Below are 26,797 nucleotides of genomic sequence, written 5' to 3' on the forward strand. Positions count from 1 at the left end.
TGTATACATGATATGGAAGCTTCACACAAAGCTCCAGGCACTTGCAAACAATGAAATGTAAAAGTTACTTTGGTGTTGCATTTTACTCTTTGCTTAAGATGCCATTCGCACAATTAACCAAAGGAGACATAGAATAGGCAAGTGTAATTTGTACTTTTCAATAAAAAGGAGAAAATGAACAAAATTGTAAACTCAAATCAAAATCCAAACCTTTCTAGGTAGAAATAGAACTCTGGTTTGGACTTGAAACACATATTCCTCTTATTATTATTAAGCTTGGCTACTTTATATTCAGCCAGCCACTCATGCTGATCCATAGAAGAAACTCTTAAAGTGCATCTTTGGATGGATGGGCAAACAACACTGATTACAAATGATAATGACTACTCCAGTCCATCATTTCAAATCAAAATAGTAAATCAGTTTGGGCTGAGATGATCAATTTCCTCCCAAAATCTGTCTATATTGTTGACTGGATTTAAAGCAAGTTAAACAAAATAAAAGGAAAATTATTCTGACAAATAAAAAACGTAATCATAACAAACATTTAAAATGATTTCAAGCTGTGCTTTCTACTCCCAAAAAGCATCGCATTTAAAAGACAAACATCTACAAAGCAAAATATTTATCCACAATGAAAAAACCGCACTGTGACTACAGTATCTTTCTTTCTCAAACTGTTAAAAATAATGTATAATTAACATCTTTTATAACGTTATATCTTCTTAGAATACCTTAACACTGGCTTACTCAACAAGCCTAGTAATGCATGATCTATCTATCTGCCAAAACTACCTGGATGTGAATGTTTGTAAGGGTTTATGAATTGAGCCTTTGAGACAAAGAATCATCCATGTCCATAATTTATTCTGACCCCTCCACGAAAAGCCTATCTGTCCCCTTATCCATAATGTATACATTATGGATAATTATTATGGACATTATTGGACTGTTATTCGTCCTAACTGTTATAACTATTATTATTGCAGCTACGGTGTGTATTAGTGTATACAGTACACCACTTCTCCCTAAACCAACCTGTGGTCCATAGACAGATAGTACCTTATCATTCATTCATTCATGGCAGTAACACATCATCACTGACTTCAGAGTGGTTCATTGGCAACCTAGCATCTCGGTTTGACATTACTCTGGCACACTGCAAAATCACGAGTGTTAATTTAACTCTGAGGGTGTACAAATGCACCTTTGTACAGTCTCAGAGTTACGGGTCCATTTTGTTCCATTTGTACAGTCTTCAAAGTTACAGGTCCATTTTGAGTTAAATTAACACTGAGGATTGTTACGTGTATAGGGAGCCAGTGCACTGGAAGAAGAATCTGTGTTGTTCGGTCAAGTTTAAGGACAGCAATACTTAGAGAAGTATTAAAACTATTTTACAGGAAGAGCAACGCCCATGCAAAACATGATGCAAAGGATGACATGTTTGTTTTTTTAAACTGCGCTTTCGATAAACAAGAACAGAAAGCGACGGGAAAGTGGATTAGTCACACTAGAGACCAATAGGAAATGCCACGGAGGAGAGAATGAGAACTTGGGGGGGACGGGAAGTCATGGCAGCTAAGGCACTGGGCAGGTCATAAATACGTATATTTATACACAGTTATAGCCTGTGCATGGCTTCATAACAGTCTCCCAGCCCTTCCCCCTTCAATTTATGTGACCTACGTTGTAAAGAAACCCTCCCCATTGGTGGGCATGCTTCAAAAGGCAGGGGGGTATTAGCTTTGTTACTATTAAGCATCATTCGTATTAAGTGTGTGTATGTGTGTGTGTGTGCGGGCTGCCTCCGCTTTACACAGGTCAGCCTAGAACCTTTGGCCACCTTCAGGCCACGTGTGAGCGCCTGTTTTCATACCCGACACCTCTCTCCGCGGGGAAGGGTCACTCCATCTTTCTATGGTTGTTGTTGAGCAGCGTGTGGCCGTTCTGCACGTGGCCATTTTTGGAGGTTTCCGTTTTCTCCTCATCTTCCTCATCAGACTCCGTCTCATCTTTATCACTGCGCTCGTCTTCAACAATATCCTGCTGACACCAAACAGAACAGAGTACAACATGACGGTTTGGAAGTTTGGCGACCTAGTAATACTTTTTATAATACAATAAGCTATAATAAAAAAGTAGTGCTGGCTCCATTAACCACTTTCAACTTGTTGTCCCTATCTTGGTCACCTTTGTTATTATAGCGATAAATAGGTGATCTACAAGTCGCAATGTGATGCATTTTCACTAAGTTCATGAACCACAATCGACTCCTGGAAAGCAAATGAACAAATGTCCCTTAGATAGCACTTTATGTAGACTTGGATAGTATTTTAAACAGACTTATAGCATGTTACGTAGACAGCACTAGAATTGCATTTTATGTAGTCATAGCACTTTATAGTACACATGTATAATAATATAGTATAGTTTACATGTATAGTTTCATGATATAGATACTCCACTGTTACGTTCTTAGCTTACGCATGTTTCATGATAACTACTTTTTATATGTGATGTATGCCATGCTTGTTATTGCTTAATGTAAATCACTCTGGATTAAGAGCTTCTGCTAAATGCCTAAATTGTAAGTGACTTTGCTAATTTGTGCAAGTCTAAGTGGGTGCAAGTTTCTGAACCCTCTTATCAAGTGGTAAGTATCCTTGCCGAGCCATGAGGCCCATAGGGCAGGAGCCTATCTCCTGTTTCTGTAGCGTGAGGCAGCTTGATATACAAGTACACCCCCTGGACATGACGCTAGTATATCGCAGGGACTTACCCCAAATCCAACCCTTGATGCTGAGTGTCAAGCATGGAGGCACTGGGTTAGAGTCTTTGGTATGACCCGGCCGGGGATCGAACCCCGACCTCCCAGTCTCAGGGCGTCCACTCTAACCACAAGGCCAATGAGCTGGTCAAGTAGACTTAATAAGCGCAAGGTAGTGGGTTATGTTCAGAGGAGGTTTACAGTTCCGACTGGGTTAAAGGGGGTGTTTTCATACATTGCCTGGAAGGAACTTGATGACCATGCGCAGGATCAGAACAGCCCAGAACATGTGCAGTAACAGCAGCACAACCATCAGGCCGTTGAAGAAGTAGAAACCGAAGAAGGCAGGGTACAGGGTCAGGGGATAAACCCACGTCGTGTGCATGATCCTGGACCGGTGACAAAAAAAAACAAGAACAGAGACTCCAGTCAGTCATTCCCCCAACGCTCACAGTCAAAAAGACCCATTGACTAAAGGGCACAAGGGGACGCGCTTCAGACACAATGACTCTGTGATGGCGCTCACTGTTACCGTGTGTGTACACAGCGTTTAGCCCGTTCTGAACGGGAACCCCTTTTGGCATTTTAAGCAATATGTTATACTTTAGCTATTGAAAAATAGCAGATCTACAAGCCGCGCTACGAGCTTGTAGATCTGCCATTATTGAAAAATCGTGAAAATGTGGGGCAAATCTTTTAATATATATTCTTTCAGAGCGAACGTTTTTAACTCAAATCTTTGCCTGTAACAACATATTTTCAATTTTGGGTCGGCGGCCAAATACACATCATTCTGGGGGTCCTTGACATGAAATATTGAGCACCACTGATATAGAAACATGGGTATTTCAGACATTAGGCCTAAATGGGTTAGGCTTCCCGGCAGACCAAAGGGCATCACTGTTCCCACTAATTCCACTAGATGATAATCCAGTCATTTCCGTTTTGCTGAAGCAGGTAACTCAGATATGAACTCACCAGAATGGGAGGATCACGAGGCGTGTGATGATGAAGACGACTGCGAACAAGGTGAAGATAATGTTGCAGGTTTTCCTCCAGCCTGCGTAGTTAAACATCTTGGCAGACTGGAGTGAGGAGCAGAGGCATCAATTAAAACGTACATTTTTCACGTATTCTCCACTAGAGGGCAGACAGTGTACCATGTGAAATTACACAATTTGTATAATTTCCAAGACAACCGGTCACAAAAGTCTTTTTTTTGGTACAACTTGCGGATGCGGATGAATGCCTTCATTTGTGAATCCTATTTTTGCATTGATTGACAGCGATTCTATAATTTAAGAATATCAACATAAAATAACCAAATACGTTGACTCATAAATATTGATAAAATATATTTGAATTGAAATCCTGAAAAATAACCTTTTTATTTAATTTAATTTATGAACTAAATCCAAACACGTTGGACATACAAAATCAGGTCATGTTTGCATGTTTGGAATTCTAATTCTAAAATCAATAATATATCAGTATTCTGATATTAACCTGAGGGTTAAGAGAAGGTGGGGGCTGCCAGTTGCCCATGTATGGTCTAGTTGGTGTCCCTGTAGACTATTGTCAATGACCCATTCTATATCTGGATTCTGTGTTTCTGTTGCATCCGTTTGTGGTAACATTACTGAAGCACTGCACAAGTGCACAGGGGGGGGGAGAGTTTTAAAAGCTGTAGTCAACTACAATATTGTAGCCTATTTCGCACTGAAAGACGCTCGAAGAGAGAGACGAAGGGAACAATCGCAGTTTACCTCACGCAGCAGATTAGAGACTTTGATAGTGAGATGGACAATGTTCCCTAAAGGAATTGAAGTGTCACGTCTTTAAAAAGGTGCAAAATGCTCGTGTGTCCTTTTGTGGCTGGGCACAGTGGGTAAGTAGGCTAGGTGAGAGAAGATTGTTATGAGTAAGATGTGGGGAAACAAATTGAGTTGTGTGTGTCCTCGATTTTGGAGAACGGGAATCCCATGCAGATGCATGCGACATTTGTACTAGGGGTGCAACGGTTCAGTTAGACCACGGTTCGGTTCGAACCTCGGTATGGGGGCCACGGTTTCGGTTCGGTTTCGGTACAGTAAAAAAAAATACCCCCTTGTGAAGTGATCCCCAGGAACGCGCCCTACTGTACCCTCTACTGTACTGTACTGTACTAGTGTCACTGTACTGGCACACACGAAATCATCATATATACAGTTAATAATGTGCGTGTGTGTTAGGTTGTGCACAGGTGGTGAAAAACAACCACGCTGTTTTCAGCCAGCCAGGCAGTGGCTTGCACCACTCAAAAAAGTTTATTTATAGCATTTTCTTTTCTTCTCTTTTTTTAGCATATATTATTTTATTAGGCATTTCTGCCTTTTCATTATTTTAAAGGGGGAAAAAAACCTTGTATTGCTATTTTAATGTGCCTCATCATTATTTTTAAGGGGAAATAAATGCACCTATGCGCTCACACGGGGCATTAAGCACATGCAGGAAAGAGGAGAGGAGAGTGTCTCCTGGGAGGGGAGTCATTCACAGTGAATGCGTCGTGTCTCAGAAAAATAGCCTACAAAAGTTTATAATAAGTCTACATGAGGATTTAAGGATATTATGCTTATATTATTAGAAGAAGGGCTTCTATCTACAGTCATGGATTGGACATGGGAGTATTTTGTTGGTACTTTTCTGACGGAATGAATGTCCTGCTGCGGGTTGTTTTTGCTCTCACTCTCCCTCTTAATTAGCACTCAAACAGCGAGTGCAGATGCAGAATCAGATCTGAACAAACTTACAACGACCGTGCTTAGAAGCCTGTTGGCGCGAGGTTACTCCGCTGTGTGTGTCTCTGTGTATGACGATCAATAATTATTCCAAGAACGACGTTTAAAGACGAGTGCTGGATTCTCCTCATCATGCCGTCTCTCTCTCTGTGTGTGTGTGTGTGTGTAGGGGGTGGGCCGACAGAGTGCTACACTTCTGTGACCGAAAGAGTGCTAGACTTCTTAGTAGGACGGTGTGTGACCGATAGAGTGCTAGACTTCTAAGTAGGCCAGTGTGTGACCGAGAAATACATTCTTCGCAGCTGTAATAAATTAATTAATGCAAACCGAAATAGCGCGGTTCATTAGAGCGCATTGAACCGTGTATGTGGAACCGAACGGTTCGGTTTTCGGTTGAAAACCGTTGCACCCCTAATTTGTACTCACACCATCATAAGATAGTAGTGGCATACATTACTTTTTGGAGCTCTCAACTGCTTTCAAATAGACAATAAAATGACTGAAGCAAAACAAGAAAAAGGAGGAAGTGTGTTCGCCTCTTATTTAGAAAAAGCACAGTCTGGAGTGCAGGGTGTAGTCGTACCTCCATCAGATAGTCCGACGCATCGTGCACCAGCATGATTAAAGTCCCTGCCCGGATGTAGTTCACCAACCAGGAGAAGCTGATGAGGAGAATGGTGGCTACATGGTGAACTATCTGTTCCTTAAAATCCTGAGAGAGAGAGAGAGAGAGAGAGAGAGAGAGAGACAGACAGACAGACAGACAGACAGACAGACAGACAGACAGACAGAAACAAAGACAAAACATCAATCTAAGATTCCCTCGCAAAATAGTGTTCCGTCACTCATTGATCCAGTAAGTAGACCAAATTGGTGAATAATCGACAGGGTCTGTGAATTCTTATTGATCAAAGCTTTACAAATGATTAACTCAATGAATGCTTCATGCTTGAAGTTACAATATAAAAGGTTCTTGTGTTTTTATCCTGTATATTAATCATATTTATCATGTATATTTCCTTGTCATCGCTGGGTTTTTCCGTTCTGGAATGGACCACATTCTGTAGCCTCATTGCTATAAAAAGAACCCCCCCAACCTGCCCAAAATGTTCAGATTACAACAAACGCCCTAACTCTGCTACCAGAGCATGCAAAAGCCTTGTTCTAGGTCATACAAATTGCTGTCTTGTCAGGGCGAGTTATAATAAAACAGGGCCTGCTGGAGTTCTGGCCAGGAAATGTAGCGACAGGGTTCAGGCTGGCCGAGGAAACGGTCAATCAGTCTCCCGAGGGTGAAACTATCCGCAGAGGCCCTGTCACACATTAACTTACACAGGACAGATACAACTTGTGCTTCCAAGACAGGAAGGAAGGCCACCGTACAGGTGAACAGTGGATAGCTTTTCCTCACTGTTAGGGGGTTTCATCCCGATTCGGCTTGAACTGACCAAGTGGGAGACAAGACACACAGCTGGACATGGATGCAGTTATTCTCAAGGACAACCTCGTGGCTAACAGCTGCACTCAGCACCTTGCATGGACTCACTGTGGCTTGATGTGATATCGTTCTGTCCAAACCTCAAGCACACAGCAAACATGAGGCCCCTCATTATTCTGTGCACTCACTGACCCAAATGAAGCCACTCACATCTCTCTCTCTCCCTCTCTCTCTCTCAGCTGGATTGTGTTGTTCTTGTAACAGTCTGTGAAATGGACCGAACAAATTCCGAAGACAGCTGGGTTTGACTTACTTTGCGTTTCACATCTGTCGCCACACTGAACACCAGTGACATGTAGAATCCCAGTTCAAGCATGTAATACCAGTACTGGGAAGTAATCAGTGGCTGGGAGAGAAACAAAAACACTGTAAATGAAAACGCTCTTAAATACAAAAAGTTGAATATCGTTTCCCTTGTTGACAGTTAATTCACTTGAAAGACTAATATATATAACAATATAAAACAATATTCAATTACAGTAATATAATAGAAAACTTTGCACGGATTTGACAGATCATGGATGTACCATTTTAGGAAAGTCTTCCCACATCATCTTCATATCGTGGAACCATGGTTTCTGCAGGGTGAATAAATGTACAATCAGCACTAACACTCATTTATATTTTTAAACTCCACACAAATCTGAACTTACTGTATAAACAAAACCGGAATAAGCCGGAAGACAATTCTTGCCAGTTTGCTTAAGTGATTACTCCATTTTAGACAACCCTGCCTCGACCCAGTAAACAATGAGGACACAGTTTACTTGTGAGGCATTATTCATTCGAAATAAATTGTTTTGCCGCATAAAGGTGCAATCCATAACTTCAATGTTCTACCCAGGTAAATCGTCTGAGCGTCAAACTTTTGACTGTTAAGCTATTAACAGAGAGCACATTTTGAAAGGCAAGATGTTTCCATTTGAGTTTACAGAGATGATTGTGTGCACATCTTATGCCTGTATTTGCCAGCCCATAGAGCCCCATTGTGAACCCGGACATGTTGAGTACACCAAGGTTTTATGTTATAAATGTTGAGTATTGGTCCCCAGCATGTAGAAATTGCCGGATGCTAACTTGCATATATGTGACCATAGCATTAACAACCTATAGAAGGCAAAAAAAATATCCAAATTTCATCATGCTTTATGTAGCATGTGATGTGTCAAACCCATACTCAACATTTCTAACATTGGCGTACTCAACATGCCTGGGTTCACATTCTGGCAAGTGGACTACCAGGTGCTGGACGTCGGGAGAAGAAACTTGTTTTCAAGCTTTATGAACTGGCGCAACCGCCGCAGCGTTTTGACCACTTAGGTCTTCATCAAGCATCATCGGTGGTCGAACACGCTGCGGTGGTAGCAAGTGTGTGGATGTTTATTGGGAGTCAATGCTCTTTTTCTTTTTTACGGTGGCCGCAGCAAGTAACGGTTAAAGGGCCACTTCACCCCTTTTGCAATCAGATCTTATTTTAATGATGTTTAGGAGACAAGAAACACTTTCCTGGGGGTTTTATCTGGAAAATATGTGTTTAGATATTTCAGTATTTCCAAGTGTCCGTGGGCTCCATGATGTCATGGGCTCACTTATTTCCTGGACTACATCAAGGTCTGTCTAAAGAGGACGGGACGCGAAGACCGTAAGGGCGCCGCCATGTTGCTCACATGGTGCTCCATGGAAATGCGAAATGGGCTATATGCAGCCAACACTTCCGCGTTCAGCTTCCTTGGTCTCAACTGCGCATGTTTCTTTCCTTCCATGGAGCACCATGTGAGCAACATGGCGTCGCCCTTACGGTCTTCGCGTCTCGTCCACTTTAGACAGTCCTTGGACTACATGTTCTCTCAGTAAGACAGCCCTCCCCCTATCCAAGGAGCAGTGGACCAAAGCAGTATGGGAATTGTAGTCCAGGAAGGAAGTGAGCCCAGTGTCCATGACATCATGGAGCCCATGGACACTTTGAAATACTAAAATATCTAAAAAGACATATTACCCACGTAAAAACCCCAGGAAAGTATTTGTCTCCCAGACATCATTAAAATAAGATCTGGTTGCAAAAGGGGTGAAGTGGCCCTTACTTAAAGTTACCAATTGAATATGACATTTTTTATGTAATAATAAACAAGAGTCAAGTACTCACATCAATAAGTACTGCCAGGCCAGCAAAGAAAGCAACAAGGTAAAATGTAAATCTCCAACTGTAAGAGAAATCCCCACATTAATAAAATAAATTTGCACAGCCTACACTTCAAATTAACAAGCAATAGAAAATGAATGTTGTGCAGCATGACAGTCGTGGGAAATAAACCCTGGAATCAAGTCAACATCAAAGAGACAACTGTAGTTAAATCCAAGACGCATGAGATAAAGCAATGTGAAGTAAGAAACACAACCTCATAAATGGATATAGGGACAAGTGTTTGCACTGTATGCCAGAACTTAAATTTATCATTTTGAGGAATCACTAAATTACATTTGTGTAATAAACATGCCTTTCGACCGGGTGCCTTCTGTGCCAGCTGTCTGATACACATTCTAACACCTAATAGATAAGACTAGTACTATGTAAAGACAGACAGGCAGGCGACATCAGGTTTTTAACTTTTTGGCCTATCCAGATTGCAAAAGTCTGAAGAGAGCAAAAAAAACTAATTTCAACCACATCCTCAAGTGGTTTGAAATGCGTTTCAAATGGGTACAGGCATAGGTTTCCGACATACTAACAGTCAGACAGTCATTATTCCAACACCCTACTCAAACCCTAATAGTCCACTTGCCAGAATGTGAACCCAGACATGTTGACCAACATTTTATGTTAGAAATGTTGAGTATGGGTCCCCAGCATGTAGAAACGGATGCCAACTTGCATTATGTTGAGCAATTTAATTAAAATAAAATTGGCAAAATAAAGCAACCTATAAGGCAAAAGATTATATTATATTATATAATAATCTAAATTTCATCATGCTTTATGTAGCATGTGACGTTTCAAACTAGGGATTTTTTGCGATGCTGAATCAATTCCAAGCATTAGTTTTGCAACAAAAAAAACACTCCTTGGGCTAAAACGCCCAATGAGTGTTTTGTTTATGAAAATTGCTCAACATATGCAAGTTAGCTTCCGGCAGTTTCTAAATGCTGGGGACAAATACTCAACATTTTTAACATAAAACCTTGGTGTAATCAACATGTCTGGGTTCACAATGGGGCTCTATGGGCTGGCAATTAGACTATAACCGCAAGCACGACGCAACGCATGCCGGACCAACGCAAGTCAGGAGCAACGGGTGATTTGCGCATGTGAGACTCTTGGTGTGTCGGATAAGCGTGCGCACCATAGAGTAATAAAAGGATAGAGTCCGAACCGGAGAGCTAGCCCCGCCCCCACGCTATTCATTTCAATGGAAGTTGCTCAGTGGCGTTTTGAAGCACCCGGAAGCCTGCGGAAGTTATTTTATAACTCAATGGCTCGAGCGAGCAGAAGTTTAGCCTAGCCCGGACCTCAAGTTTGAGGTCAGTTGAGTCTTAAAAAGACAATTATTGTGGGAAAAAAAAGACAGGCCATGTTTGTGAGAAATAAAAAATCAATATTTTTAGGACTATGTGATCGGTTGATTAGGAAATGTAATAGGAAATGTAATAGGAAATGTAAACAGATGCGTTTACATGTTTGCAGTAAATTGCAACAACACAATACAAGATCAGTTCAAAAATACAACACCAATGACAAATTTGACAATATAAAAATGAATATAACTATTGAGATACATCCAATAGAATATTTAACAAATAAATAATTAGGAAATAAAAATAACTCACCAAGCACACAAGAGTACCAATTTAATAATAAAAAAAAGAAAATAATTTAGTCCTTTCAGAAATTCAGTCTTCAAAGTGTGAATCTATCTAGTATGCTTCTCTCTGCAAGAGCAAATGGTCTCTTTTCAAAAGATTGACCATTTCAATCCCCTGGAATCTCAACCTACAAACCTCATATCCTGTTTTAGTTCTCCTTTGGTTTTTATGACATAACAAAAACTACAAGACATTATAAAAGATACACCAACACCACATATTTAGTTTCACTTTTAACCGTATAAGGGTTTAGAAAGGAATCACCCTTGATCCTAGAATTACTGTTCAGAAAATTGCCACAAGGAAGATTTCCTGAGGGTAAAGAATCAAAACAATGTTGTTGAGGTCTTATAAAATTCAGAAGTCTCTCTCAGATTCTTGGCCCTTTTTATTCTTTAGAAAAAATAGAGGAAAGGAGAGAGCCTTTCCCACAAGCGGATCACTTGATAGAATGTGCCAATGCTTTTGAACAATCTGCTTAACTTTAAAAAAAGAGTTCAAATCTATTGTAGGACTAGGATCATATGTAAATCTAATTGTGTACCTGTTAAAATGCCGTTGTTTTATGATGTTGGAGAAAAAAAAGTTGTGACACCAGAAATATGAGACACCGTCTCACATCTCAAGTGGAACTGTGAAATGAATGGACAGGGATTGTTCCTCTAGCCACGAGCAACATTTTTCAGGATGGGAGAGAGCGTGCAAGGAGGTGTGTGTGTTTGCGTGTGCCTCTCTCTCTCACTGGCACAGATTACTTCACACTGGGTGTGATTTGTTGACATTCTATTCTGCATTTCTCAATGGTTGGTTATAATTTAAATTTATTTTTGAACCGATACTGAATTGTGATCTGAATGATCTGAATGACAGCGACCTAGATTGTAATTTAGCGAGAATTTAGCGAGAATGTTTCCTTTAAAAATAATATATTCAAAGATTTTTCTACAATAGCAGATCTACAAACTCGTAGTATGTCACAGGTCATATCGTGGTACGAAGTGGCACGCTAAGAGCTTGTATACAAGTATAAAATAATGGTTAAAGTGGTTAAAATCTAAAATGACAGGTACAAACAATTCACAATGCCCGACAACCAAACCTTTAGTCACTGTACAACACAAACACAGCAGTAAAACAGTAAAGTGGACTCCCTATGGGGAATGTGTGGCTATACCTGGCTTCACGGAACTTCTTGAGTTTGTTTGGTCTGTCCATGTTTCGCCGTCTCCTGAACCACCTCTGGACCTGTCGTACTGACCAGCCCGTCTGCTTGCTTAGACTCTCCAAACAGCTCTAACAATGACAACCACCAGCAAAGAGACAAATTATGAACCTTTATATTCAACCTTTATTTCATTCTGAAATTGTGCAGTGAACTGCAGTCCGAGTAGATTGTAGTTATGTTAGGAAGATTAAAGAGAAATATAAAAAAATTAAAAATAAAGGAGCAGAGGTAACGTGTACTGTTAACATTTTAACCTACAATTAGAAAATAAATACATGTACTGACCCACTATAGAGGGTATGCGCAGGCAACGTGAGTTTAACATTGTTTAACGTTGTTTAATGCAATCAGATAGGACTTTTCTGTTTGGATACATGGGCTGTCAAGGACAGAAAGTAGTTTTTTGCCACTCAGTTGGCCTTCCTGCATAACTTCCTGGTTTGATGATGATGTCACGCGCATACCCTCTATACACACGCTGGATACCAAACAAATAAACAACCCTGCATCAGCAAAGGGCAAGCAATAATATGTTAGCAGTGCACTTCTATTTTTATGTCAGCAGCTATAAAACATTTGGAAGTGATGGATCGCATAAAGAGTACTGTATAATGTCATGACAGGCTTGTCAAGGCTTTATCTTAACATCAATGAACTCAAAAAAGGTGGTGAGGCGTTACAACCAAATACGTCTAAATAAGGTACTTTTATTTCAAGCAGTGTCATGACACTGGGAAGACTAAACGTTTACCTGTGATGGATGTTTGGATGAGGTAAAAAAAGAGGATTCCAGTGCGGGATTTGGGATTAATCTGACACGCTGGTTGTCCTTCACCCCAAGTAGTTTAGCAAGAGGAAGAGCCACCACCCTGGATGGAGAAACGAGGACAGCACTGTTTACTGGGGTGTGTGTGTGTGTGTGTGTGTGCGCGTGTGTGTGTGTGTGTGTGTGTGTGTGGTGACGGCATTCACAAATACAGAGCCAATATAAATACATCTATACACCGATTCTTGAATTTGGAGACAAAACTTATACAACATTCATTTGAAAGGTTTTTGGTATAACACTTTTTCTAATATTATTTATGCACATTACTTGTCAACTACGTAAAGCCTTTTACTTAAATTGTATGAATCCAAAAAAATTATAAAGTCCGCAAGTATCTAATAATGATATTCAGTAATGAAGTTAATTATTATTATTTTTAATATTAAGCAATGTATGGTTTTAGACAAATAAATGAAAGACTTCGCCTCACTATGTACATTTTATTGAATAAAATGTTGTCCAATCTGAATGGTTGAGTAAGGCATATTAATTTAATATAACTTATACAATTGGGGTGGAATTATTTTGTCTCCCTGCTTCTATTGAGACATTTAGATTGTGTCAAGGGTCATGTCTCACCTAGACACAAGGAAGCTTTGAGAAGGAAAGGACATGGTCACGTGACTGCGCCATGACACTTTCGTGGATGCTTTCATGGGAGCCAAAATACACCCGGAGGTTCGGCAGAATGCACTGGAGTCATGAGAGCTCAGTGACCAGCTCATGAACAAACACTATTTCTGAATGACTGAGACCTTTTGTAAAGTAATCGCTTCTGGAAAACAACAGAAGACATAACACATTATTGTCTGCTGTTTGATGTGTACACCGTGTAATTTTTATAGAGGTATGGTATCAATTGATCAGATTTTTTTGTTATGAGCTGGTCCAGCCGGATCCATTCACTGCCATGTATTCATTGAACTTCTGGTGTAAGTATTTCCTTTCCTTCTCAAAGCTTCCTTGCCTAGACACAGGATCTGACACAAATTTTGACCTGATGGTCCAGATTCAATTGTATCACTGAGCAATCAGGCCGGTTCTATTAACTCAATGGTAAAGGTTTCAGCACTTGTGTAAGAAACCAGGTTCAAATCTGGGGTAGAAGAGGAAGGTTACATACATAGTGCTGCTTTAACACGGACAGAATAATATATTTAATAGGGATAGAGACAACAGGTTGTAAAGTAGTTAACTAATTCATAAACTACAGTACCATGTTGTCTACATTCTGAAATGTCAGTGTGGGATGGTCTATGTAGGCCACACCAAAATGTCCTTTCAAAACACACTTGTGAACACAAGGCTACTATTCACAACATCCAAAACATGGATTGTGCAATAGCAAGACACTTTCCTCAAGCAAAACATGGCTCCCCATCATTGCTCAGGTTTTGAGGCATTGGAAGAATGTTATGTAAATAAATAAATTATTGATAAGAGAGGCGTTTTTGTGTGTGTGTGTGTGTGTGTGTGTGTGTGTGTGTGTGTGGGGGGGGGGAGGGGGGGGGGGGGTGTACATAATGAACAGTTGTCACATGGGACTTAATGAAGAATTTAGCTTTACCCGTTACCCGTTTACCTTTGTTATGTGATGTTGCTATTTCATATTACCTCCCTTTCTAGAAAAAAAACTCTAGAACTGTTCTTATGTTAACCCGATGTTGGCTAGTTCCCCATGCGTGAATCTCGTTTGTGTCCGAGCATAGGCATGGTAAGGCCCCGCCTGCCTGTGATTGGCCTCCCGACACTGCCCGTCTTGACTGTCCTCAAGTACAGTATGATACAAGAGAACTATAACTTGTCACTTTTATTTTTGTAGAAGAGGCAAACTAATATTGTTTATACCGTTTGCTTTGATGGAATAATTGATTGAACATGCACTCCGTAATATGATTTGATTTGCGTGTATTCTAAAATAGTGTTTGTCGATTGTGTAATTTGTTTGTCTGCTGAAACATTATTGTACTATAAAAAGGTCTATTTTCCCTTCTTTTTAGTGTAATAGTATTAGTTAACTATAATTTAGAGCCCGACCGATATGGATTTGTGTGGCCGATCCGATAACCGATAAGATAGAGGGGGACAATCACCGATAGCCGATTTGCCACCGATAGTGATTTTTTTTGCTGGAATGAAAATAGACCTTTTTTCTGTGTGAATTGTGCAAAGATGTTGTGCCGATATGATTATGCAATGGTACAGACACAGTGACAGTAGTAAGGACAGCTGCTTTCTTAAACCAATGTCTTTATTCAAGACTTTTTTTCAACTTATTCAGTCAAGTGAGCTGCTGGGCAAAACATATCACTGCACCAGTAGTAGTCTATTTCACCAGCAACATGCTTTAATTCATATCGCGTATATCTGCGAGAAATTCACCGATACGATCCAATCGGCCAGGCAAATATATGGTCATATCACATGGGCATACACAATATTAGTTTTCCTCTTCTACAAAAATAAAACTTAATAAAAGTTAAAGGCTGCATTCTGTCACGCGTGCCAAGCTGTCATTCTCTTGTTGTATTATTTGTTTCTTAATCTCACCACGGAGTAACCTCGCGTCTCGGAGGACAGTCAAGACAGGCAGTGTCGGTAGGCCAATCACAGGCAGGCGGGCGTTACTATACAAACGAGATTCACGCGTTCTCCATACCCATGTTTTCAATAGGATGGCATACTTGTACAATGGAAATTACCTGGTTTAAGGATTTTTTTTGTTTACAACAGGAATTGAACTAGCGATTTTTTAAGGACTAGATGGTCTTGCTAACCAACCTGAACAAGGTACAGTATAATGGTGAGGACTAGTTTATTGAAAAGTTACCTAAACCTTTTGGTTTCTGGGTACACAAAACATGCAAAGCAGTCAGTAATATAAGTGCACCGATAAGCAAATATCAGTGAGATTACTAAAGCCATATTCATATGGAAGATGGACAATAATACTGTTGCGTTTTTGCAGTTGTAACTCGGCTGCAGTGAAAGTGAGGGGCTCACCCTGAATGTGATCCTGAAGTTTAAATAAAGATTGAATGAATGGATAATTAAAGAGCTCATGTAATTGATAAATTATCCACCTAACCTGTATGTTAGGTGGATAATAACTCAGTAAACACAGTAGCTCACATTACAGCTGCAGTAGATACAAAGGTTAATATTTAGCCATTCTTCACTTCCTAATTAGGTAGCGTGAAGACAACGTGTAAGACAAGCAGTTAGAAAACAGTGTGTTTGGGTAAAATGCATTTCTAGTGGCCAGATACAGTAAGGGTGGTTTTGTCTGTCTCCAGAAAAATCCCTCTAACCCAGTGGTTCCCAAACTGTGGTGCGTGCACCCGTTGTGGTTATTGCTATGGTTTTATTTTAAATATATTAACATATTATGCCAATATATGGCAAGTAATGCAGCATATAGCTAGGGTCGGGAGGTAACAGGGGGTGCATGGCCAAAAAGGTTTGGGAACCGCTGCTCTAAACCAATCAGAACTAACATGTGAATCCACAATCTGATTTATTCTGTTTAGTTTTGTGTCATGGAAATATCTTTCTTTTCAATGCGTTTGTTTTTTCACCCTTAAATTCTATTTTTCAATTCATGAAAATGTTCACATCATATTTGATTTGAGGCTTTATATTTCGTTTAGTTGTACACAGTACAATGAATCTTCACAGATGTAACCAATGGACAAATGGATCTAATTTGGAGCTTTAGCCTTTTAACACAGTTTTTCAGCGTTGTTTAATAATACTAAATTGACTGACCTCTCAAATATCTGTCTGAGGAGCAGGAAACACACAGCGATGGGGATGGTGGCCCACAGGTCTCCCGTTTTAGGATAGACCTTACCATCATGGTCCCGCAGGTCAGCCCAGCCCACCCCCGGAGGAAACCATATCCAGTCCTGCCAGACCAACTCACTGAGACTTGACAACATCCTAAAAAACAAAAAGAAAGGTTATTTACATCACAATGACCGTTTCAAAAGTGCATGATGGATTTCTGCTACTTGAGCTATCATTTTTGCAATCCGTCTCATATAAAACATGACTAGCAAAAAACTGTGACGAATCACACAGTCGGTTATTTTGTCTGACCTTTCCAAGCTCTAAAAGGTACAGTAGGTAGCTTGGCCTTAAAGAAAATCCCCATTCTTCCACCCAGTCCTGCATGGTGCATGAAACTCTGCTGTACACGAGGAGTCCATTCCTGTACTATGTTAGTAAACTCCTCTTGTTTGAAACAAAAGGTATTGTACAGAATAGATATCATAAATGTCTGCCCATGAGATAACATAGACCAACGGTTTAGTTAAAAATGTCTTCTATAAAATCACCTTAATATCAGCTCCTGTATCTCTGGGCATTGTGGCTTTGTCTGACCTTTGTACTTTTTTTATAGTATTAATTGTTGCTGATCGAATTCATAGTCAAGACTCAGGATATTCAAACCAAAAAGGGGGTGGCACTTACACTGTGCTCTAGAGTCTAGACTCTAGTCTAGACTGTGAGGAGGTATTTTATAACACCCAAATTATCACCATGCATTACTAGGCAGATTTATAGAATTTGTGTAGTGGGTTTTGGATAAATTAAGAAAATAAGAATTTCTTTCAACAAATGAATCTTTCGATCAAGACACCTTTTACAAATTGTTACTAATAAATGTACAAAAAAAATCACACCCGCAACACCGTGTGGGGGTCCCCGGGGAGGTAACAGGCCCGATTCCGGCCCGATTTCGGCGAGCCGACCCGCATCCGAAACGGTTGAGAAATGTACCCTCTACTGTACTGTCACTGTACTATACTGGCACACCCCAAACCCCACCTACCCCAGCATATATACAGGTTGCACACAGGTGGTGAAAAACAACCATGCTGTTTTAGTGCTCAGACGCACCCAGCCAGCCACCCACCCACAGTCACTTAAGGAAGTGGTTGCACCACTTAAGAAATAAGCAGTACATAACATAACAGGAGTATATTTTTTCAGTCAAATATAGGTTAAGCATATTTTAACAGAATCAAAAACGGAGGTGCCGCTGGCCTAGTGAATACGGCACATACCACGTGTAGGTTTTAATGCTGGCTGACTGCGTGTCGCAGGTTCAATTCCCAAGCCCAACAACCTTTGCTGCATGTCACTCCCCGTCTCTTTCTCCCGTTCCATCAATACAAATAAATAATCGAAAAACACTATGGGTAAATCTGGTGGACACATTTCCAGGTTTTGGGACTCAAACTGTAACACTTCATCTACTGTAGAAAGACCAGGAACCTCATTATGCATGTCTGTCTGTTTGTCTTTTGTATATCTCATCTAAGAACCATTCATCGAAACTGGGTGCATTGCAGAGGATAGCCAAGATTTAAGGTCGATCAGATAGCTAGGCAATTTATTCAAGGACGACTTCACCACTTTTCAACCTATGGTCATATAATTGATCCTCAACTGATCGCGAGAATGATGGCTTCCATTATAGCATGATAACATTTCAGGAATAGAAAGCCTGCAGTTTCTTATTACCCATCGATGATGTCACGACCCATTTCTGAACTGCCCACAGCCCTCCTATGAGACACAGAGAGAGTAGAAAATAATTGTGCTATTTTATCATGAACATTAGTGCGGACCAATTATATGAAGATAGGTTGAAAAGTGGTGAAGTTGTCCTTTCATCCCAGATGGAAGAATAAGGTGTTTGCACGGGTTAGATTTTGTTGAAATGTATGACATTCTTAATTTGAACATAGTTTGAATTATTACATATTATTACATGTTTGTTTTATCTTGTGAAATAGAAAACATGGGTTCCAACCCATTGTTGGGAAAGAATGGTTCGGGAGCAACAGACAGACAGTTGGGGAGAGAGAGGTTGTTGCTGTTGATTCTCTCGGTTGATTCCAACTTATCTTATAGGACCACAGACAGCAGGGAGCTCCTTACAGGAACAGAAGCCACTGTGAAAGGTCCAGGAGGACGCAGGAATGACATCACTTCTGGCAAGTCCACAATGGGATACACTCAAGTCATTGATACACTGCATTATGCTGCTGGCTTTTGTAAGAGACAGGAGTGCGATTCTCAGGTTACGATAGCAGCTTTGTCCCTGCAATCGCGGGACAAGAGGGGCAGAATAACACCGTGACAGAGTGACATCTGTGTGTGACTCAAGTTGATAATTTAGTAGGGAAAATATATTTACAAAGCATCTTTAATAAAGAATGCCAAATTTCAACCCAATGGAAAATAGAAGTGTGTGTGACTTGGAGTTTTCTTTTAAGATTAAGGGGGGAGGGGACTAGGGGGGCAGACTATTAGAAACTAGAAAAAGTGCCCTTCTGGGCACAGGTCTCCACCAGGAGGATAGGAGTGTGTATGTGTGTGTGTGTGATGTTTGGCAAAATGTTTAGGAGCAATATAAATGTGTGTGTGTGTGTGTGTGTGTGTGTGTGTGTGTGTGTGCTTGCTTCGTGGCTTGGCCTGTTGTAGCGCCACCATGAGGCTGAACTGAAAACAGTCAAGTGGCATTTCTTCTAAAGCCTAGTGGGAATATGCATGCACAGTTTCACCACAATCGGACGATGCGTTGAGTGGTTGTGGCGATTTGTACAAAACGGGTACAAAGCTACTTTGTACCCGGGCTACTCCTGAAAACTTTAGAAGCCAATCGTAGCCAATGAGGGTGGATTATGAGAAATCAAACAAACCCGTCTTGATCACATGCCTATGGAGAGCATGTGTACCGATTTGCGTGAAATTTGGATAAAATCTGAAGGAGTAATATTAGAAAATGTGTTTTACATATGTCGGCCTCCTGGTGGCGCTATAAAGAGCAGATGAGAAAAATTGGAGTTGGCATACAAAGTTATCCACAGATCCATGCAGTTAGAGGTAAAAAACACTTTTCGGCCAGTTATAGTGCCACCATGAGGCTGAGTTGAAAATGTTCATGTGGCATTTCTTCTTCGGCCTAGTGGGAATGTGCGTGCACAATTTCACGGAAATCACACGATGTGTTCATGATTTGCAGCATTTTGTTTGAAACTGAGCACTCCTGCGAACTTTGGAATTGGAAGCCAATCTTAGCCAATCAGGATGGAGTCTGAGAAATCTGAAAGACCCGTGGGAGTGTGTGTGCAAAATTTGGCATCGAGCGGGTTAACGGTGCCGGAGATTAGCTGTTCACAGACAGAGGGACACATGGACGGACGGAGTGCAAAACATACTCTCTCCCCATGCCTTCGGCCAGGTGGAGACAACTACATGGGAGCCAGTGAAAGGCAGGCTGCAGAAGGAGAAGATATCTGGTGGGATTTGAACCCAGTCCAGCAAGGGGTATGTGAGGTCAGCCTCTGCACATAAATAGCAACACATGACAGTATATACTAGTTAATAAGTAACCCAACACATAAATTCATAGTGTCTCTTCTTTCACTTTTAGATGGCACTGTGCCTACATGCTTTGATATGAGCATATACACATATACAGCATATTTCATTGACCAAAAAACTGTGTTAACTAGATCCATTTATGTGATTGAATGACATTTATTCAGCACAGCTCAAATAATTGGCTAGTAAAATAAACAGCAAATGGTGTGGCTGAAAACCAGGTCTCCTGACTTCAGACAGATTCATTAACAAAGACTGTGTGTGGACTTTGCCCAATCATAAGCTTACTACAATTTCAAAATAACAAATGTACTTCGCCTGTACATTTTCACTGCTCAGGAAGTGTTCCAAGAGAGAAATGCCCAAATCTAGATTGAACCTTGAATTTAATTAAGTTTTATGAAAGCGTTAAATCACAACATGTTCTCAAGACACTTTACATGTAGAGCAGAGACCCGACAGAGATCCCACCCACCCTGAGCAAACAATTTTGCGACAGTGGTAAAACTCACATATTCTAGGAGGAACATTCACAAAAAACAGCAGATCTACAAGCTCTGTATTTTAGGGTGTTTAAGTGGTTAACTTTCAAACCCGATAGCCAAGTTCCAATACCCCAAATCTTGGCCACTCACACTCGGTCACTCCAGCATGGTGGTGTTACATTGAAATTGGTGACCTGCTGAAATATGTGACAATTGTGTAGACATCACATAACGTCAGTGTCCAAGTGTAAATCGTTACAGTTTATTTATTAGAAGAGTTCAACCGAACGGTATTCAGGCCACATATTTAAAGACCTCCAATCCTCCATGTAAGTTACCGGTATGTGAAGTCCACAAGATGGTCACATATTTCGGAGATCGAGTGTGAGGCAGAGATTTCCGGTATTGGAATTTGGCTCATGTCTTATACAAAGTAACGTAGAAAGAGTGTCACAGCATAATTGGGTGCAAATTAATTCCAAGATTGCCATCATAACAAGCAACCAATTATTGACCCTTGATCAAGGGTTAGAAACAGAACACAACAACAAACATGAATATTCATGTGAATTAATGTGCCGGCCTGCCGGGTGAATGCTCACGTACTACAGAGTAGGGTAGGTAGGTAAAGAATTAAGAACCAGAAAATACCCCTTTTGTCAAAAGGGGGACAGTGGCGCCGTCAGGAGCTAGAGCGCCCACTTTGGGTTCCGGGCTCCACCAGAGTTATTGTCGAAGTGTCCTTGAGCAAGACACCGACGGAACCCCTAATTGCTCTCAATGAGCAGGTTGAGCTTGGCATGGTTTCCTCTGCAATATAAATTGCTGCATAGAAAACATAAATGCAATATGCAATATTATGCACCACTTCTTATTGGTTTCAAAGTTTCTGAGGCTTGTAGCAAGTCATTAGTCAAACATTGCAGTGCAGACACTGTTTACAGTTGTGTTTGGAGATTTTTTTATCAATATTTCAACTTCTTCTGCTTCAGCTATATTGTCAAATCACATGTTTATAGGTGTAAAAAAGTGAGGGAAATAATGGTTTACACGTGTGATCACACATAGATTTTGTGCCCATTGTCTCATGTGCAGAATCAGATGTGGTAGCATATTATGCATACAGTATACAGCATCATGTATATGTAAACAGTGCTGCTCAATGCTTGTTCAACTGTCTGATGGTTAAGGGAACGGCATTCTGAAGTGGCAACCACCCCCTTCCTCCATTATGTCAACAGGATCGGGCCTATTTGGCTGTTAATACAGTATTCGAAGAGTCATATAGAGTGTGTGTGTGTGTGAGCAAATTAACCTAAAAAAGGATCAGCAAGCAGTACCTCAAATTTAAAATAAAGCTCAAACCTTCTTGCAGAATATCTACCTGTATATTCTAGGTCGGACCTTTTAATGAAAGAGAAAGAACCCCCCAGGCCAACCCCAAACACACACCACACACACACCTTTTGAAATGCTAAACAGACCTAGTTTATCATGTGTGCAAAATGCGAGGTGAATGGACTCTCAGTAGGTGTTCGTGATGATCTTGATTCGACTGACAACAAGGGAACAGACTGGTGTCTGTTCCCTTGTTGTCATTTAATTCAATTGGGTAACTGAAATTTACCAAGAGCTGTCTCTTAGCCGTGTTCCACTAGTGACAAAAAGGAAAACATGTATTCTCGTTTGAGTTTAAAGTTGGTGTAGCCTACATGTGGAATACGGAAACTTAATCCCCAAGTCATAAACCTTATTCTGGGGTGAACATTAGCAGATCTACAAGCTCACAACAAGCGTGTAAACTGGCTATTTAGTATTGAAAAGAGATTTGGTGTAGCGGGGAAAAGATGTGCGGGCGCGTATGACCCCTATATAAAGCAGTTCATTTCAACCTATATTTTCTGTTACATTTGTTAATTGCTTTTTTCTGTCAGGGTTATAAATGTTGTCGTTACATTCATGCTATAATAAAAGCACACATAATGTACTAGTGCATACTGTAGCAGTGTAGCTAATCCATCCAAAGTGATTTACATTTTGTTACACCACTCTGAAGAGCTGATTGGAGTTTGGAACCAAAAGGACCCACATGGGTCTGTAACTCTGAGAGTATACACGGGTCAATTTGTACACTCTCAGAGTTACATTAACATTGATTTTAATATATATATATATATATAAATAATAAATTGGGGGTTCCAGAGATAGAAATGACATTAAATGTCTGTAGACTAATATGCATGTCAAACTGGGGGTCCTTGAAATTAAACGGGTCGAGAATGACTGCTAGAGCCGTCAAACTCTTCTCTTATGGGGGTCCCTGGCATATATATATCAAATGGGGTCCGCGGGCTCATCAGTGTAAATTTGGGGGTCCTTGACATGACATTTTTTGGGAACCACTGTTATAGACTACTAGAATTCTTCCAGGGACAGGGAGTGGTTCAGTATGCAACCATGGCTCAATTGGGTGGCTCCCGCTGTTCCACTGAAGTTGGTGACCTATGAAATTGTGACCCCAGAGGTCGCAGTTTTAGCATTTTCACTGTGGAAAATGAGGATATTAATTCAATAAACATGAACTGGGGAACTAGTTAATAATCATGTGTACATTCGTTGTGATCATTACGGAAATAAAATGGCTACATGTCATAGATCATAATGGGAAAAAAATGTATTCAAACTGTTTTGCGTTGTCCTGATGCTGAAATGGCTAAACAGCTATGGTCACACAATCCTACAAGTAACTGATTTCTGCGCAACACCCGGACATAGCGGAATTGTCCAACCGTTTAATGTTGCATGATGTTCAGAGGGAATTCTCGCCAACAACAAGTTCCCCTTTTGAAACTAAAGAAACCAACGTAATATTTTCGTTTTCTGCTCGTGTAGTGAGAGATGTTTGTTCCAACAACCAAACCACGCGTCAGAATAGATCAAACAGAGAAGCATTTACTCACATCCGCCATCCGGCCGACTTCAGTGAACTTTTTAAAGCTTTCAGAACGGGTGTAGCGGCGGCTACAAAGGGCCCATTTTCTTTCCCTCTATTGTGGTTTTCTTTTTCCTTTAACAACTAACTGTTCCTTGTTTGAGCCCACCGACTGTTGTGGTCGTGTGGTTATTTAAGGTCTATTAAAACGTACACGACCTTCGCTTTATCGGCCCGTTCCTAAACAAATACCACCCAAGATGAAAACACAACCTGACGGCGGTGTGATAGCGGTGTGTAAACTTTGATACCAGGAGTCACGTTTAGTCTTTCAACATTAAGCTCATCCGCGGTGCAGCCAAGTGTGCAACTATACGTATATAATAGCCTATATTACACATAAATCATAACTTAAATGTAAACCCCTGCAGACTAAGGTGAGTATAATCATCGAGTCTAAAAATAGCAGTGTAATACAGTGTGTGCACGGTTGGTTCTATTCGTTTTAACCCTCGAGGAAAGCTTTTGCAGAAAACACAGGACATAAAAACTAAACAGACCTGCCTCGGTGTGCTCCATAGATATACAGGTATATAATATAGGTAATGCTCTCGGTTAACGGTCGGTCACTCACTAACGGTTGAACTTCGTTACCTGTTCGTTTTCAGGTAGGATGTCTCTCCTGGGCTCTCTCTCTCTCCTACACGTTGCGTGATGATCGCAGCCGCTGATTTCCTCAATCTCTCCTCGTCGGAACCGCGTGAATTTTCATACGGATCTCACCGTGAAATGGGGAAAACCCCCCGTTCCGTTTGTTGACCTGTTGATGTTCCGATCAAATCACATGCAACCCGTCCACTCTTTACAGATGTCGATTTATCTAATCCCGGGTTTGCTGCATTTTTTCCATTTCGTTTTTTATATATATATAAATAAATAAAAATAAAACTACTGTCGCACTTTCTCCACTTCCCCCGATGCTGCTGTGGGCTGTGGTTGATTCAAATCAAGGCTCGCCGATATCATGCTAAATTACTTTTCCTTTAGACCAAAGTTGTGTTCAACAGGCCCCGATAGCGTTGCGGTTAAGCCGACATTTGCTCAATGGCCCTGATGGTGTGTATTTAATAATTTGTTGCTAGTAGAAGAGCAGCCAGCCAGGGGGCGGAGATGGTCTATTTAAAGTGACGTCGACGCTCTCAAAAGGAACGCGGTGGCGTGTTCGGACCTGACGCATCTGACCAAACCCAAAACCTGGAGGCAGAAGAACACACGCACACACACACACACACACACGGTTGAATAAATGATACAATATAATATTTGTTTAGGCACACACCACACGCCGTTAGTGGTAGCATTTACATACACTACCTACGTAGTAATAGTATTATATGTCTGTCTGTGCCATTTGTCTGTCTGCCTCCATGCCTAGGCTCAATTCAATTCAAATGAGCTTTGGCATGAGAAAACATTGCCAAACATTGCCAAAGGTGGTGTCAAAATATAGTAAAAACCTGTTGAAAATGGGGAAAGTAGATATACTAACAGTTGGAGGGGGTAGGGTAGCTACAGCATTTTGTAAACAGCTATGTCACATTGCATCGTTATATACATGTTATATGGGTATAAAGCTTTTACTTTTAAACAAATAGCGATATATTGCACTCATTTTGGGACAAATAGTATTTTTTTACTCAAGAGTCAAGACTATTTAAATAGTACACAAAACCCCTCAGATTTAAGATGTGTTTAAAGGTAGCAGCTCTGTGTGTGTGTGCAGTAGGTCTAGCAGTCTACTTGTACAGATTATCTTAGGGTGGTTGGTCCTTAGGGTGCCTCCGTGCCGATTTGTCTACCTGTGCCAGACGGAAATCTAATAGACTAATTGTTCTCTAATATTTTATCCCACAATTTTGTAATCCATTTTTTCACCCAGTGTCAATTATCTAATGTAATCCTGGGCGCAACATTTCCTCTGCCAACCTGGGGGGGTTGCTTCCTTCTATGCATGAGGAGTCCAAGCTGCTTCTTTTCACCTGACAGGGGAGAGTTTCCCCGGCCGGATGTAGCGCGAGGAAGGAACACGTTATTCCAACCAGTTACTTTCCCCTCCATCAGGCGCCCCGGCTGGACAGGGGGAGGTATCTAATAGACTAGTTTAACAACATTTGAATATAAAACAAAATTATAACATGAATGTAAAGTTGGCCGAGTGGCCAAGGCTCCAAAAAGTGATAGACAAAAATACACTGAAGACTAAACTCACAAAAAGACAGATGAACTTAAACTGTATTAGGCTATAAACCCTTCCAAAAAGGGACCCCTAGCAGCTCTCCCTGGATGTTACCTGCTTGTTGCCCAAGCCACTACTGAACCTTGGCATCCTACAGCCTCCCTTTTATACTGGGTGAGACCATACCAAGACACAGAACTAATTGGTAACCACTTAACTCAAATAAGACAAACCATGGCCCATGAGTTGATTTACACAATTATATATGGTTTTACTAAACCTACTCCAAATACATTTCAGGCACCAAATCATTGACATAAGAGAACATATAACACAAGAGCTCTTGAAACATAAGACAGACACCCCTCCTGCTCTATAGCACTTGGTACCTTCCCCCACTCAATCAAGGGGATCACCAGTACTGCAGGAGAGCCAGGTGCATGCCACACAATCATTAAACACAAATGACACCAAACATATATGCTGTGACAATATTTGCAAAGTTCTCTTTTACAATTCACTGTGCGCTTTGGAATGGGGGGTCAGATCAACATATCCGCCTGGGTGACAGCAGACTGCTGGGCGAGCGCTGGTGCTTCGGCATGGGGGGTAAGATCTTAATTTTCGGGCCTATGTTGAGAACTCTAGTTTTCGCCGGCTGCCGGGCACTAATAACTTTGAGGCAGGTCCGTCTAGACTAGAGTTTAAATGGACAGGTATCAGTCAAAAGAAGATACATCGAAGAGGAAGGATGGATGGGGAAGGATCAACATATGGAATGTCAGA

The 26,797-nt window shown here is 40.8% G+C and overlaps 1 protein-coding gene across 2 annotated transcripts in view; it reads right to left on the reverse strand.

Annotated features, from left to right (window-relative positions):
- The window catches only part of LOC308332108 (ceramide synthase 2-like), a 25,414-nt gene extending 493 nt beyond the window's left edge, over window positions 1-24,921 (reverse strand). Inside the window, exons 1-11 of one of the 2 annotated variants that reach the window (XM_080787751.1) lie at window positions 24,430-24,921; window positions 16,726-16,899; window positions 12,880-12,997; window positions 12,078-12,196; window positions 9,189-9,246; window positions 7,573-7,623; window positions 7,299-7,391; window positions 6,131-6,259; window positions 3,749-3,855; window positions 3,006-3,159; window positions 1-2,046 (exon numbers count right to left, since the gene is read on the reverse strand). The exon at window positions 1-2,046 is cut by the window's left edge and continues 493 nt beyond it. In XM_080787751.1, coding sequence (XP_080643877.1) covers window positions 1,906-2,046; window positions 3,006-3,159; window positions 3,749-3,855; window positions 6,131-6,259; window positions 7,299-7,391; window positions 7,573-7,623; window positions 9,189-9,246; window positions 12,078-12,196; window positions 12,880-12,997; window positions 16,726-16,898 — 1,143 coding nt within the window. In that variant the 5' untranslated portion in view covers window position 16,899; window positions 24,430-24,921 and the 3' untranslated portion in view covers window positions 1-1,905. Of the gene's footprint in view, window positions 2,050-3,005; window positions 3,160-3,748; window positions 3,856-6,130; window positions 6,260-7,298; window positions 7,392-7,572; window positions 7,624-9,188; window positions 9,247-12,077; window positions 12,197-12,879; window positions 12,998-16,725; window positions 16,900-24,429 lie in introns of both variants that reach the window. The other variant, XM_080787750.1, reaches the window with a different exon arrangement.
- Between the last annotated feature and the right edge of the window lie 1,876 nt (window positions 24,922-26,797).

Source organism: Protomyctophum bolini, assembly GCF_963924005.1.
Source record: "Protomyctophum bolini genome assembly, chromosome: 17".
Classification (NCBI taxonomy): Eukaryota; Metazoa; Chordata; class Actinopteri; order Myctophiformes; family Myctophidae; genus Protomyctophum; species Protomyctophum bolini.